The sequence below is a fragment of the Lissotriton vulgaris genome, chromosome 1_2 (genome assembly GCF_964263255.1).
Source record: "Lissotriton vulgaris chromosome 1_2, aLisVul1.2, whole genome shotgun sequence".
Classification (NCBI taxonomy): domain Eukaryota; kingdom Metazoa; phylum Chordata; class Amphibia; order Caudata; family Salamandridae; genus Lissotriton; species Lissotriton vulgaris.
In genome coordinates, this window is record NC_141686.1 from 17,036,581 (window position 1) to 17,051,094 (window position 14,514).

The 14,514-nt window shown below is 43.3% G+C and overlaps 1 protein-coding gene across 1 annotated transcript in view; it reads right to left on the reverse strand.

Annotated features, from left to right (window-relative positions):
- Positions 1-14,514, reverse strand: part of SMC1B (structural maintenance of chromosomes 1B) — a 2,420,665-nt gene that overhangs the window by 947,435 nt on the left and 1,458,716 nt on the right. Inside the window, exon 14 of the mRNA XM_086952745.1 lies at positions 2,716-2,832. Within this exon, the coding sequence (XP_086808871.1) occupies positions 2,716-2,832 (117 nt within the window). The remainder of the gene's footprint in view (positions 1-2,715; positions 2,833-14,514) is intronic.

The following is a 14,514-nucleotide window of genomic DNA, read 5'->3' on the forward strand; positions in this document are numbered from 1 at the left end:
GCTATCCCTGGCGGCGCAGGACGGCTGCCCCCGCTAGTTGCCGGAAGCCCGTCATGGAGACATCTATGGCACAATCAATAATCTCAGCTGCCGAGGTTTGACCCTCTGTAAGCAGAGCTTTAACCTCCTCCTGGACTGCGTTCGGCAGTTCCGCTATATATGGGACGATATCTTCCCAAAGCTGGCGGTTATAACGCCCCAACAGGGCTATGGAGTTGGCTATCTTGATGGTCATGGCCGATGTAGTTGAAAACCTTTTGCCGATTGTGTCCAACTTCCTGCCTTCCCTGTCCGGTGGGGCTGACAGAGGAGAGGAAGGGTTGCGAGAATTCTTTTGGGCCGCCTGTGTTACGACCGAATCCGGTTTCGGGTGTCCATTAAGGCAAGTCGGTGCTGTGGTTGGGGCCTTGTATTTTTTATCTAGGCGCGGAACCACCGCAGGTAAAGAGGCCGGCGTCTGCATCAGTTTCTTTCCCTGGTCCCAGAGAAATTCTATCATCGGGATAGACTTTGTCGTTTTCCTTGCTTGCTCCTTGAAGTCATGTAAGAAGCATTCTGTTTCCGTTGATTCCATTACCATATGAAATCTCTTCGCCGCTCGTTCCACTATTCTATGGAAACCCCCAATATCCACTGGCGGAGAATCTGCTTGTCGCGGTTGGGGGAAGGGGAAGATGCCACATACTCATCATCCTCATCGGGATCCGTCTGGGTGTCATGCACTTCCCCCTCTTCCAATTCTTCTTGTTCATCCTCTGATGAGTCTATCAAGTGAGGTGGCACTGCCTCATGGCGGACCTGAGTCGTCGGACGAGTTTCCTTTGGGGCCGTCGCTGGTGTATTTGTCGCAGGTGTCGGGCCCCCTATCTCACTTGCCGGTGTTTCAGGGAAACGTTGCTTGTAGTCCTTGTAGTCCTGTATAAGGTATTTAAGGTCATTCACAATTGAAACAGGAAGGCATACCATTGGGGTGACCTCTGTGCGAACATGAGCTTGGAAAGAATGCTCCTGGTAGCTAATCTCATCCTGTTCCTCGTCCGTTCTTTGACATTTTACGTGAAGGTCAGAAGGGGACGTTGCTTGATCCATGAGTTCCTCTTCAGACTCCTCACTCTGGAGAATGTCTGTAGGCAGATGACTTTGCACTTTACTTGGTGACGTTGTCTCCGGTGTAATCTGCTTCTTGGCCAGTTTGCCAGACGCAGAACCTTTTGCAGGAGCCCCCGCTGTCGTCTCCGGTGTTGTTGACGGTGGCAGGGTCAAAGATTACATTTCTATGAGCTTGGACTTCTTCCACGGCTCAGTGATAGTCAATGTCGGCGATGATTCCCCCGTCGACGGTACCCTCGTCGAAGGCATGATCCTCGTCGACGGTTCCTCTGTAGACGAAATTTTTCTCGTCGACGATTCCCTCGTCGTCGATGTTCTCGTCGACGACGCGCTCGTCGTCGATGCGCTCGTCGTTGACGGCTTCGTCGTCGACGGCTTCATCGTCGACGCCCCCGTCGACGGGAGGCTCTTCATCGACGACGTCGACGAGACAATCTTTGTCGTCGACGAGGTCTTGGACGTCGTCGACGGTTCCAGCAGTATTATAGATGGGATAGGTTTACCTGCTGTCGACGATGGAGTGGTCGTCGTCGATGAGAAGACCGCCGACGACGCCGTCGTCGTTGACACAGTCGTCGTCGCTGTGGAGACATAAACAGGCGCCATGACACCTTTTTGCGCCTGGGAGGAAATCGCAAGTTTGCTGGTCGACTGTGTAGGCTTCTTAGAGGTCTGAGAATCCTTTAAAGACAATGTAGATTTAGTGGATCTTGCCTCTGAAGACTTCTTTTGTGCCTTCATAGGAGGATTGTCTGAGGGGCCACCCTTGGTCTCTTCAGTGAGGCTTCTGAGGCCATTGAAAAGCTCCCCTCCGAGGATTCCACATTATCTCGCTCATTTAGTCTGTCAAGCCAGATGAGCAGTCGGCCTTCTCTGTCCCTCTGCGCTTTGTGAGGAAAAGACCTACAAATTTTACAGTCCTTAGATATGTGGTCCGGATAGAGGCAATACAAGCACAGGTCATGCTTGTCATCAGAATGAAGTTTTTTCTTCCCACATGAAGAGCAGGCCCTGAAGAGGGCTTTCTTCTGGGTCTCAGACATTCCAGAATTTGAAGACTTAAACACTTACTGCAGTGATAAGAAGCTTGACGCAGTCCTGTTCAAGACTTTGAAGGCAGAACTCACTTTTAAAGGTGAAAAAGTTTGTTTGAAGAGATCCTGAGGAGAACTCAGGCTGGAGACTCCCTAGCACAACGTGCGGTAGAAAATCTGAGAGAGTGAGGCTCCTGCCAGGAAGGTTCTAGAGGGAGGTGATAGCTGATTGGCTGACTCTAAGAGTTTGGTCCTTTTTACATAAGGACAAGTATAGGCTACTAAGGTGAGGCCCTTAGGCCTATTTTTCTCTAAGTATGTCTATAGGACATTACTTTTTTATGTACCGGAGGCTCCCGTCTCGATGACGGGGAATGATTCAGGCATGTGAATCTATGAAAGACACCCCTAATACTGGATAACAGCTCAGACTTAACTGGATTAAACAAAGTAGGAAAGACAACAGAAAGAATGTTTTATGCAACTTAATATTTTGGTGCCAAACTTTTATAATCTTTATTTGCTAAAGTCTCATGTACACCAGTGTGCAAACAAAAAAATAGTAAATCACCTTATTAATTTTCATTTGCAGTTCTTCTATCCGCACTGCTCGTTCAGCCACTCCTCCTCTAAGCATTTCAATCTGAGATTCATGATTTGCCAATTCACTTTCTAGTTTAGATCTTTCCTATATTAATAGGGTTGGGAAAAAATATTAAAATTAATATGGATTGCAGGTTAGAGTTCTGAAGCAGTATAGCATTATTTTATGTATTCAGCAAAGAACCTATGAAAAAAAATCATTGTTATGAAGAAAAATATAAGTTAAATTAAAAAAAAGTGGGGTAGTAATGCCTGTGCGAAACGTTATGTGCCTCTTCCCCAAAACCTGAATAAATGTAATGATATTTGTTACTCCAGTTTAAATCTTAATACTCAACTTGGCCAATGTATTTCTCCTGTCTCTACCAATCGATGATACAATGTCGGGAAACCAAAGATAGGCCTCATGAGGATGCTGCTTACGACACATGCCCAGACTGACCCGCTGCAGTGGGAACCAGATGAATCACCTTTCTGCATCCTCCTCAAGCCTGAGTCTAGCCGTAGGAAGGCAATAAGTGAAGGAAGGTACAGAAGATGGTGTTTCGTGTTTGGGACCTTTTCCCCCAAAAAGGGAGGAATAAATCATTCAACAAACACTATTTCAGCAAACAAATGTGAAAAAGTAGTGCACCTGTAGTTTTGTGCCAACAAAATACATTGTAAATAATCAACGGTTACCTTCTAAACAGGATACATGGAATTACAGATGAGTAGCTGTGAATAACTGGGATGTATTTTCTCAAGGAACAATTGTCAATGAGAGCAAAGTTCGAGTTATCCATATACTGTCCTACCAGTCCTTGCCCAAATGTAAATAAATGTGTTTGGCCTGGATTATGAGTTAGGCATAGAGGTAATTACATACCAACAGTGAATGAAAAGGGGGACCCACCCCATCAGCATGGGACAACACCTGGTGGCCCCCCGCCCTCGCATCGCAGCCCCCTGACTCTCAAGGACCACACCCGGAACCTCAGCATCATACTCGACTCCTCCCTCACCATGACCTGACAGATCAATGCCGTCTCCTCCTTGTGCTTTAACACCCTCCGCATCCTTCACAAGACTTTCGAGTGAATACCCCCGAATCTAGAAAGAACGTCACCCACGCACTCATAACCAGCCGACTGGACTACGGAAGTGCCCTCAATGCCGGTATAAACAAATCCCTGCTCCGGTAACTCCAGACCACCCAGAACACCGCTGCTAGGCTCGTCCTCTGCATCCCACAACACAAACACATCACCCAGCACCTACGAGACGTCCACTGGCTCCCCGTCGAGGAGAGAGTCACCTTCAAGGTACTCACTCATGCCTACAAATCCCTCCACAACACCAGACCCCAATACCTTAACGAAAGAGTCTCCTTCCACGCACCTAAGAGAAACCTCCGGGTCCGCTGCCCTCGCCGAAACCCTGTGCATCTGTAGAGCCAAAGCGGGTGGAAGAGCCTACTCCTACATCGAGGCTATGACCTGGAACGAACTCCCGCTCGACATCAGACATTCCACCACTCTGCACACCTTCAAGAAAAGCCTCAAGACCTGGCCCTTTGACTGACTCGGAGCTGCATGACCTCCCCCCACCAGCGAGACCCTCACGGGTGAGAAGCGTGCTTCACAAATCTCTGACTGATTGATTGAATGAATTTACCAACCCTTCCGATCACAAGTTAAAAACTGAAAGGCATAATTATTGCATGCGCTAAATACAACCTGCTTTATTTACAGCATGCACCATTCATCAAATGTGTTCTGTACCACATACAAAATATTATGCATGTGGCAAATCAGAAATTACGAGTATGAGATGAGACAAGACTGAAAGCCAAAGGAAACTACTTCCTAAAAATACCTTAGGTCAAAAGCAGGTGCTAAAAGTTCCTGAGGTGCAGAGAATTAAGGGAAAGCTAAAAAACAACACCACAGTGCACACAAACACAGTCCATCTGCTTCTTGAAGTTAAAAACTAAAATTACGCACCTGTACACAGGGCCAGACCTACATAAACAGAGGCAGAGGAGAAGTAATTTTAGGTTGATTGCATCTCAAAGTCTCAACTTGTTCTAGAGGTTCACATTACACATGGTAAAGTTCACCATATTGTAGTGGTATGTGTCATGCTTCAAAATTTTGCAATTAGGGGACACATACCAATGCCTCAGCACATTGCCAACGGGGGACAAAGTACAGAAGAAGATGAACCTCAACAGCAACAACAAAGACAACGAAATATAACAGGGAATGACATCCAGTTAAATATCGTCAAACATTTTGTTACAGTAAACACATGCTTCATGCAGACACATGGTAATGGCTATTATGTCCCTCAGACTAATGGGGTGGATGGTTAAGGAGGACTGGGTAGGCCTTCTGGCACAGTGGAGTATGTATTTTTTATATAAAACTCACTCATCACAACCTAAAGGTGACAGTGAATGTCAAAAGTTGTTTAAAAAACGATTTTCCCTTTATGTGATTATTGTCTTTGCATGTGGTTGTTACAGTTTAAACATTTTTGACCTGTCTGTGATTGATTATTTTATCACCTGTTTTGTGTTTTAAACTTGTGGTGTAACCTGCCCATGTTTGCTTGCATTTAACGTGTTGAATTGTGGGATTTGCAGTCCAACCTCTGTAGTTTGTCCCTCTCATTCCTTAGTGACTAATCTGTTTTCCCTCCAAATTTCTCCTTTGCTCTGTGCTAAGACCTGTGTGTTAAAACAGTGCACCCCCAGCCACCATTTTGTGTTCACAAGCCAGTGAGGCCAGCCCCCCTGCCTCACCCCCCAGCAACAGGGATATTCTACGTTAGAGGGTGCTTCTGTGAGCTGTTTTAACTGTATTTACTGGGGCCTGTGCACTTCGTTTTTTTGGCCAGAAGTGGGAGTACAGTTTTATTCAAACAGTATTGTTAGATTTGGAGTTAGTTAAGCCTTTACCTGCAGAAGTCCAAAGTGTGGATTGAGCCTGTCTGTCTCTTAGGAGATTCTGAACAGGAGAAGCAGCTTCCAACTCCCTGGCCAGCAAACCTTGTCTGAGGTCGCTGGGACCTTATATGGTCTGCAGTGGTTGGCACATGTGTACACTGATTGGTGGTTGTATCTTGTGTTTCTATTGGGTTAGGGTTAATGTCCTCATTGGTTGGGTATTTGAGGGTTCTGATTGGTTTCTGGGTCTGTGATTCAATCATTGTAAGGTTGGGACTAGGGCTAGGGTTAGGATTTCTATTGGAAGTAGGGACTAGGCCTTCCTATGTTATTGGTTGTTGGGAGTAGGGTGAGACTAGGGCCAGGGTTAGACCTTTAATTGGAAGTAGCTATTTAGGGCTTCTGGTGTGATTGGTTGTTGGACTAGTTGTGGGACTAAGAGTAGGGTTAGGCTTTCAATTGGAAGTAGGGACTAGGGCTACCTGTACCATTGGCTGCTTGGACTTGGGTTGGGACTACTGGTAGGGTTAAGGCCTTTATTGGACATAGAGATCAGGGCTTTTGAACTGATTGGGTGCTTGGACTAGGGCTAAGATTGGCAGTAAGGCCCTGGTCTCCTATTGGTTCTAGATTTTAGGGTTAGTGTTGTGATTGGATAGTGTTAGGGCTAGGGTTCCCATTGGCTGAAGGGGTCACCTGATTACTAGGGCTATAAAAAAAAACAGGCTTAGGGCGTCTCAGCCCGGGCTTCGAGACTAAGGGAGGAGAGGACAAGGGTAGTTGCCTGTTTGAGCATGTTAAGGGCGGAGAGGTCAAGGGTAGTTGCCTGTTTGAGCCTGTTAAGGGCGGAGAGTACAAGGGTAGTTGCCTGTTCGAGACTGGTCGGTACTAGGGCCACAAATGCTGCCCTTTTTCTCATTTAGCAATACCAAAAACTCCTTTTTACTCATCCAAAAGCCTCCTCCTATTGCTAAGATCTAAAAAAAAAAAATTTTTTTAAATCTTTCACTCTTTTATCCCTCCACTATCCTTTTCAATCAAAATGAACAGACTAACATGTTCACTTCTCAAACTCCATATTAAACTATACTAATATACTACCCAAATAACTGAATAACATATCCACTACTAAAATTACTTCATTTTTTTTTACTATACTAATTTTCAACAGTAATCCTTTATGGGTTCCGGAGTGGCATGCTACTCGCCAGAGAAGCGATTTAACACCCATTAGGGGTAACAAGTACTATACAAATGCAAATCTTTCTTCCACTTTTATCCCTCTGCTATCCTTCTCACTCCAAGTAACTGACTAATATCCACCACTGAAATTACTTCATATTTCACTATAATAATTCACCACTAATCCTTTGTAGGCTTTCTGAATAGCATGCGTCAACAAGCGCTATATAAATACAAACCTTTGTCCTCCTCTATCCTTCTGCTATCATTCCAAATCCAAATAACTGACTAACCTATCCACCACTTAAAATGTACAGGCATGTTTCACTATACTAATTCAAATCTAATCCTATATGGGTCCCGGAGTAGCGTGCTACTCGCCGAAGAAGCGCTTCGACGCCTCGTCAGGGGTAGTAAGTGCTATATAAATGCAATTACAATACAATACAATATAAGCCCTGCAATTGGAAAAAGGATTGTGGGTATTGGAACGTTACTCTCTCTTTTTTTACATTGTAGTGAACATAGTATTGGAGGTTGGTTACTATTCACACATTGACTGGGGTTGACGTCAATCCTCTGATGCAAACTCACTTTCACAATGCACATGCCTATACGCAGCTACACCACCATCACTTCTCTCTTTCCCTTATGGGATATTCCTCTGACCTCTACTGATGCCATCCCCTCCAGACATGGTAAGAATGGTCATAATTTGTTCTTCCCAAAGTCTGAGGTTGAGCTGGGGCAAAATTCCATTCCAGATGCTAAGCTTTCATGCTTGTGGTTAGCAACTGCCATTTCATGGTTTGCAACCTCTTTTTGGGGTCCAGAACATCAAATGGATATACTGATACAACATTGATTTTGTCATAATTTCTTCCAAAGTTGTGCTCTTGTTTTTGGTGGGGGTCTTTATCATTAGATTGCCCATAAGACTGTTGTGGTGTCTTCCTACCTCCTTAGCCAAAACACCTTGTCCAGAATCTTTAAATCTGTACTTCCTAATCCTGCTAGACTCCATGATGGAAGATTTTGGCAGGTTTCTGGCTTGTGATGAACACTATAATCTGTTTGTCACGTTTAAAAAAATGTTAGTCCCTCAAAATGAGTGCTGCCAAACTCTAACATTGAAAGAAAGTGTTGCTGTGCTTTGGGGTGTCCTGGGCCCTCCTGTGTTCTGCTGCACACTAAGGATTATTTTACTCACTCCATGGACAGTCAATGCCAGAAAATAGACACTTCCTAGTGTTTTACAAATATGCTATTTATCTCCCGGTGAGATCTTTCCTTGTTCGCGATCTTCCCAGCGAGATTTCTCAAAGAGGGCAGTCAGATTTCTCATTGCTAGTGGTCGCGTATGCTCACAACCGCTCGTATTCTGAAAAAGTCAGTTCGCGTTGAGAAAGCTTCAGCTCAGATAAAAATCGACTTGAGAAGCAGAAAGGAAACAGCACCTGCTTGCACTGTGCATGGTGAAGTTCGTGATTATTACACAGTGCGGAGAAGCATCTGGAACTGAATCACCATAACCGACATTTATCTATCCCACTCTGCCGCTTGCGGAGCTACGTGTAGCACGCCAGAGGTTTTTTTTGCACTTTGCAGAGTTTTGCGTAGTGGAACTCCAGAAACTTTGCCCAGGAATATCCAAAATCAGCATGACAGGTTTGACCCACAAAAATTTCACGAAGGTAGAGCAATTTAATGCACCAGATAACTATCGGGTGCGTTAAATACATTCAAACTCATAATTCTGACACATGCGTAAACAGGGGTAGCTTTGGAAGATGAACCTACTGTATTACTACATAAATATGTTCAGTAAACTTGACAGGCAGGGATGAGAGGGAACTCGACAGAAAATGTAGGTTATATTCCTCAAAAACAAGAATGATGGTTAAAATGCTAAAGCCGTGTGAGTTTAAAAGAACAGCAGCCTTGTTTTTGCCCTACTGAGCCTTCATCTGGACTTGGGTTAGCTCAAAGCAAACCCAACGTTAACGTTAAATACCTTCAAACTCGTAATTCTGACACATGCGTAAACAGGGGTAGCCTTGGAGGATGAACCTACTGTATTACTACATAAATATGTTCAGTAAACGACCACAGGCAGGGATGAGAGGGAACTCTACAGAAAATGAAGGTTATATTCCTCAAAAACAAGAATGATGGTTAAAATGCTAAAGCCGTGTGAGTTTAAAAGAACAGCAGCCTTGTTTTTGCCCTACTGAGCCTTCATCTGGACTTGGGTTAGCTCAAAGAAAACGGAAGAATGTCTCATGTGCACCTACGTGTCAGTATTAATGTGGTAACAACTCAAAGTTAAGCTGTTCCATCATGTTGTGTGGTTACTAATTTCTTTGGTGTCTATATTAAATAGGTTGTAGGATTTCTCAGTTGTATTCCCTTCAATTAATTGTCCCACGTCATATCTCAGTAATCATTCACTCAAAACATCAATGCAAGCCATGTCTTCTTTTGTCACTTCCTATTGATTTCTACAATGTGGCAGTAAGCTCATTGTGCTTCAAAAATTCTTACCATTATAATTAACTATTCCATATTTAATCACTCCAGTGGTTTTACGTAATTGTTAATTTATGTAATATTTACTTTCAATTATATCATGCATATCACACAAGATGCACAGTCACCCATGCCCTCATCACCAGCAGACTCGACTACGGAAACGCAATCTATATCGGCACCTCCTAACAACTCATTCAATTACTCCAAACCACCCAGAACACTGCCGCCAGACCCATCCTAGGCATCCCCAGAAGCACGCACATCGCCCCCAACCTCATGGACCTGCACTGGCTACCCACCCAGAAGCGCTGAAAATTCAAACTTCTCATCCACTCCTACAAAGCCCTCCACAACACAGGACCAGCCTACCTCAAAGACTGACTGTAACTCTACCAACCCTTTCAACAGCTGCGCTCCACCTCTATCTCCCTCACAAGAATCCCTCGCATCGACAAAAGCAAGACAGGGGGACAGGCTGTCTCCTTCATTGCCAACAAAAGGTAGAATGAACTCCCTCTACACATCAGGACCGTGAATCCTCTACTCAACTTCCATAAAAAGCAGATGACCTGGCTGTTCAACTAGGAGCACCGCTGGACCTTCGCTCCTGCCCCAGAGCCTGGATAGCATCAGTGTGGCAATCTGTGCTATACAAATCTATATAACATAATATTTAATTTGCTCAATTTTTGTTTATTATGTTTATCAATAGTTAAATAGCATTTTTGTTCCCTTTTTATGATTGACAAAAGCCAGACGTAACACAAGAAATTATTAACTTGAAGGAGGGTTAATTTGGTTTTATAATTCCGAATAAACGTATGGCTGTGAACCATTTTATGGTTATTTGGTGTCCCTTTGTGGACGCTTTGCTTATAAATAGGTAACTCTAATGGTCAAGTTTTAATTTCCTACTAAGTTCTAATAATTTATAAAAACGGTTTTACTTGACAATGAAATCCTTGATACCTGGTCTAATTACAGATGCACATGTAGTTTTGCATCAAACTGCGGCCCATCGAGAACTCTGAGCCGGTCTTTGCACTCAGTTGGTATTCAAGTTCTTTTTGCCTTTTTTTCTGCCTTCAGCTTTTGCACAGGTTACTAGATTAAATTGTGGATCAGATTCCTTGTATCTGGTTTGTGATATTCAACACAATTGTTAACTATTGTGTACTAGAAGTCTTACTGGTAATTGATCAAAGATGCTGGAGAATTCAAATCTTTACTTTGGCGATAGTAAATATGTGATAGTGCTTCCTATGTATTTTTCAACAGTGTACACAACTACAAATTCACATTCACAGGTCATTGTTGGTTATATTGACTTCACTGGACATGTTTAACATTCATTTTTTATCCTGTCAATGTTTGCATGATTACCAAGCTTCTCTGGTATACTATTCTACAGTTGTCTTGCTCTTGCTTGAGCAGTGACAACTCATTTTTGTATACCGAATTTATCTTGCCTTGCGGTATGCAAAAGCAGGTCTTTATCAAATGGCATTATTCAAATCAGCATCAAACAATAGAATGGGCCAGAGTTTCTGTAAGGAAACAAGCTTTACGCAGAATATGGTACCATGGTTATCCAGGGTACAAACTGATTGCTAGGTAACCAGGTAGGCAAGAGGGGGCCCTACTGTATATCTGGGTCACAGTGTCAAATCAATATTTATCTATACCGGTGCTCTAAGGGGAAGAAGAGTTCGTTATCTAACAAAACTACCTCTATCCGCATGTGCGGATAACAAATTAAAAGAAAAACCCTCCCCGAGCACACAAATGTGTAAAATCACAATATATTTCAATGTCCATACGTTTATTCTTCTTCTCTTCGAATCAAGTTTTCTTCAATCGGTACAGCAAAGTTCCCTTGTCCGTACATCCAAAACATTCAATGAGGTGTATTTATCCAACATAAACATAATATAAATATATTTATGTATATATTTTTTAGTATAAACATCTTAGATGTTTATATCAAACAATATATGTATATCTATTTAACCCCTTGGCCGCGGCGGTAATTCCGTCGTTGCGCTAGGGGGGCCGCCCGGCGCCACCATGCTCGTGACAGAACCACTCGGTCACGAGCCGCGGTGGCGCTGTGCTTGTGACGGAATGGTTCCATCACGGCCTCGCCCGCTTAATGAAACATCCAGCGCAGGCACGGATTTAGCGCCGCGCAGGCGCGGCGGCCGGGCCATGACGGAACCATTACGTCACCAGCACAGCCCCACCGTGGCTCATGACGGAATGGTTCCGTCACGAGCACGCAAGGGGTTAATCTACGATTAAATAGATATACATATATTGTTTGGTATAAACATCTTTAGAGAATAATATATTAAGAGGGAAACATCCTTTACAAGGCAACCATTACATCGCACTACACTAACAACGCAGTCATTACATCGCAACATCCTTTACAACGCATGTCACTACAACGCAGGCTTTACAACGCATGGCACTACATCACATGACACTACATCGCCTGTCACTACAACGCAGGTATTACAACGCATACCATTACAATGCATAGTACTCTTACACTATCCAAAACTTACCCTACCGTTGCACCCCCTAGAGTTAGAGTAGTAATTTTTACCCCTACAATACCCAACACTTACCCTACCATTGCACCCCCTAGAGTTAGAGTAGTAATTTTTACCCCTACAATATCCAACACTTACCCTACTGTTGCACCCCCTAGAGTTAGAATAGTAATTTTTACCCCTACATTATCCAACACTTACCGTACTGTTGCACCCCATGGAGTTAGAATAGTAATTTTAACCCCTATACTATCCAACACTTACCTTAAATGCAATGTAATGGTATGCGTTGTAAAGGTATAATGTGATGTAAAGGAATTCGTTGATAAGGTAGTTTCAAAAAATGCGATGTAGTGTCATGCGATGTAATGGAGTACGTTGTAAAGGATGGTGCGATGTAAAAACTGCGTTATAAAGGCATGCGTTGTAAATGTATGCATTGTAACGTCATACATTCATATTAAGATGATGGTCGTGATAGGGTGATCTTTTGTTTTGATTAGAGCTCATTTCAAAGGCGTGGTTACATTTGATGTTCAATTTTTTACTTTACAGAGAGAGAGAGTTGCGCGTTGTATTACGATTACAGACCAATTTCCAAGTTGTATATTTTGGCAACTGCTTTTCAGGTGACTTTATGTTTATAACTTCGTAACAACAACTAACAAAAACTAACTTCATAAATCTTAGTAATCAAACATTAACATAATCTTTGTTCTTGGGCTTTCACAATTTCCCGGTGCTTGGACACGCTCAAGGTTATGAATTTTAGAGTTTATTCGGGGACTTTATTCTTTGTAACACTGGGTGATGGTTACTGTGATGTAAAATTATACCCTAGAACACGTAATTTTCAAAACACAATCTTTTCAGAAGTTTGTAAACATGCACAACAAAGTGGATGAATTATATAAATTCTTTCTTCTTTTTAATCAATCTTCCTGAAGTTTGGACATTCTCGTTTTCCAATCCAACACGTGTTTCGTCGCCTCTTGTAAGTTAGTACAAAAGTACTCTGGACAAAGCACTGAGAAGAATAGAAAAGACTGATAGAAAAGATACCTTGAGAGAGAACACTAGAAAGAAGAAAACAGACACAAAAATTAGAATGATCACAAATTACAACGACCTCTCAAGTGTCCTTAGCAAAAGCATGAACGGACATTGCCACATTCTGAAAGAGGACATTACACTGACTGATGCTATTGGCAACAAACCAGAGATTACATATAGGAGAGGAATGAGCCTCAGGAACATTCTAAGTCCAAGTTACCCTACTCTAAAAACCAAAACCAATTGCCTGACGAATAGCTAAATTGGATTTTTTTGGGTGTGGTCGCTGCACAGAGGGCAAATGGGCCCAGAACAAAAAACTAGAGTTTAAGGGCCTGGATGGGAAACAATACATTATCACAACAAATATAAACTGCAGCACGAACTTTGTAGTTTATATAATAGTATGCATATGCCACAAAATATATGTGGGAAGTACTATAAGACCACTATGCGAGAGAATTGGGGAACATATTAGGGGGCGTTTAAACAGGGTGACCGCAGATATCCCATCTCTCCACACACTGCAGATTGCCAAGCACAAGGGCAACACAAAGGCTTTTCCTTTTTTGGGATAGAGCACACGCCTAGACACCCGAGGGGGGGCAACAGGGAACTACAAATACGTAGGAATGAAGCATCTTGGATACTGAAACTACGGGCGACTGAAATAGGGATGAACGTTGACCACAAGATGCATTATTTCTTCGGCAGTTGAGCATACCAACCCTTGAGTGTGTACCCAATACTCTAATGCTATAGCTGTAGAAAATGAAATTGCGTGTAATCTGATGTTACAGTCCACAACAATTAAAATGATGTAGGCCTGGTCTGCTATGACTTTCCTCAGAACTCAAGGCAGGAACGCAAGTGGTAGAAATGCATACAGGAGACACGTGCCTCAACACAATAGGAATGTCTCCTAATTACGTTCCCAGAGGAAACATGAATGCACAGTAGAGCTGACATTACATGTTCTAGCTGGCAATAAACAGATCAAATTAGGGATACAGCATTGGTCAAAGATGCCCCATGCCACCTCGCTGGTCATCAGGTCGTCTTCTCATGTATTCAGAGGCTCTGCCACATGGTTGACTACTGGGAAGATCTTCTACTCATCCAGTCACTTCCATTGGCATATGGCCTCCAGGCAGAGAAAGTAGGACCACTTTCTGCCCTGCTTGTTGCAGTATTATAGAGCAATCATGTTGTCCATGAGTCCCTCCACCAGCCGCAAAAAGACAGAAAACCTTTCACTGAGGATTGATGGGTCGAACCTCCAAAAGGTTAATGTGGAGATGGCTTTCTGCCACAGACCAGAGGCCTTGGATCTCTGCCTTTCCTAGGCGACCCCCTACCAAGCATGCATCTGTCACAATAGGTGGGGAAGAGGGAATGACAAGCAACAGGTCAGAGAAGACATCACAAAAGATTCCGAACAATTTTCTATGAGATCTGGATATAGCTGGGCAGGCAGCCCAGATTATCAGCCCATTGATGAAGAGCATGT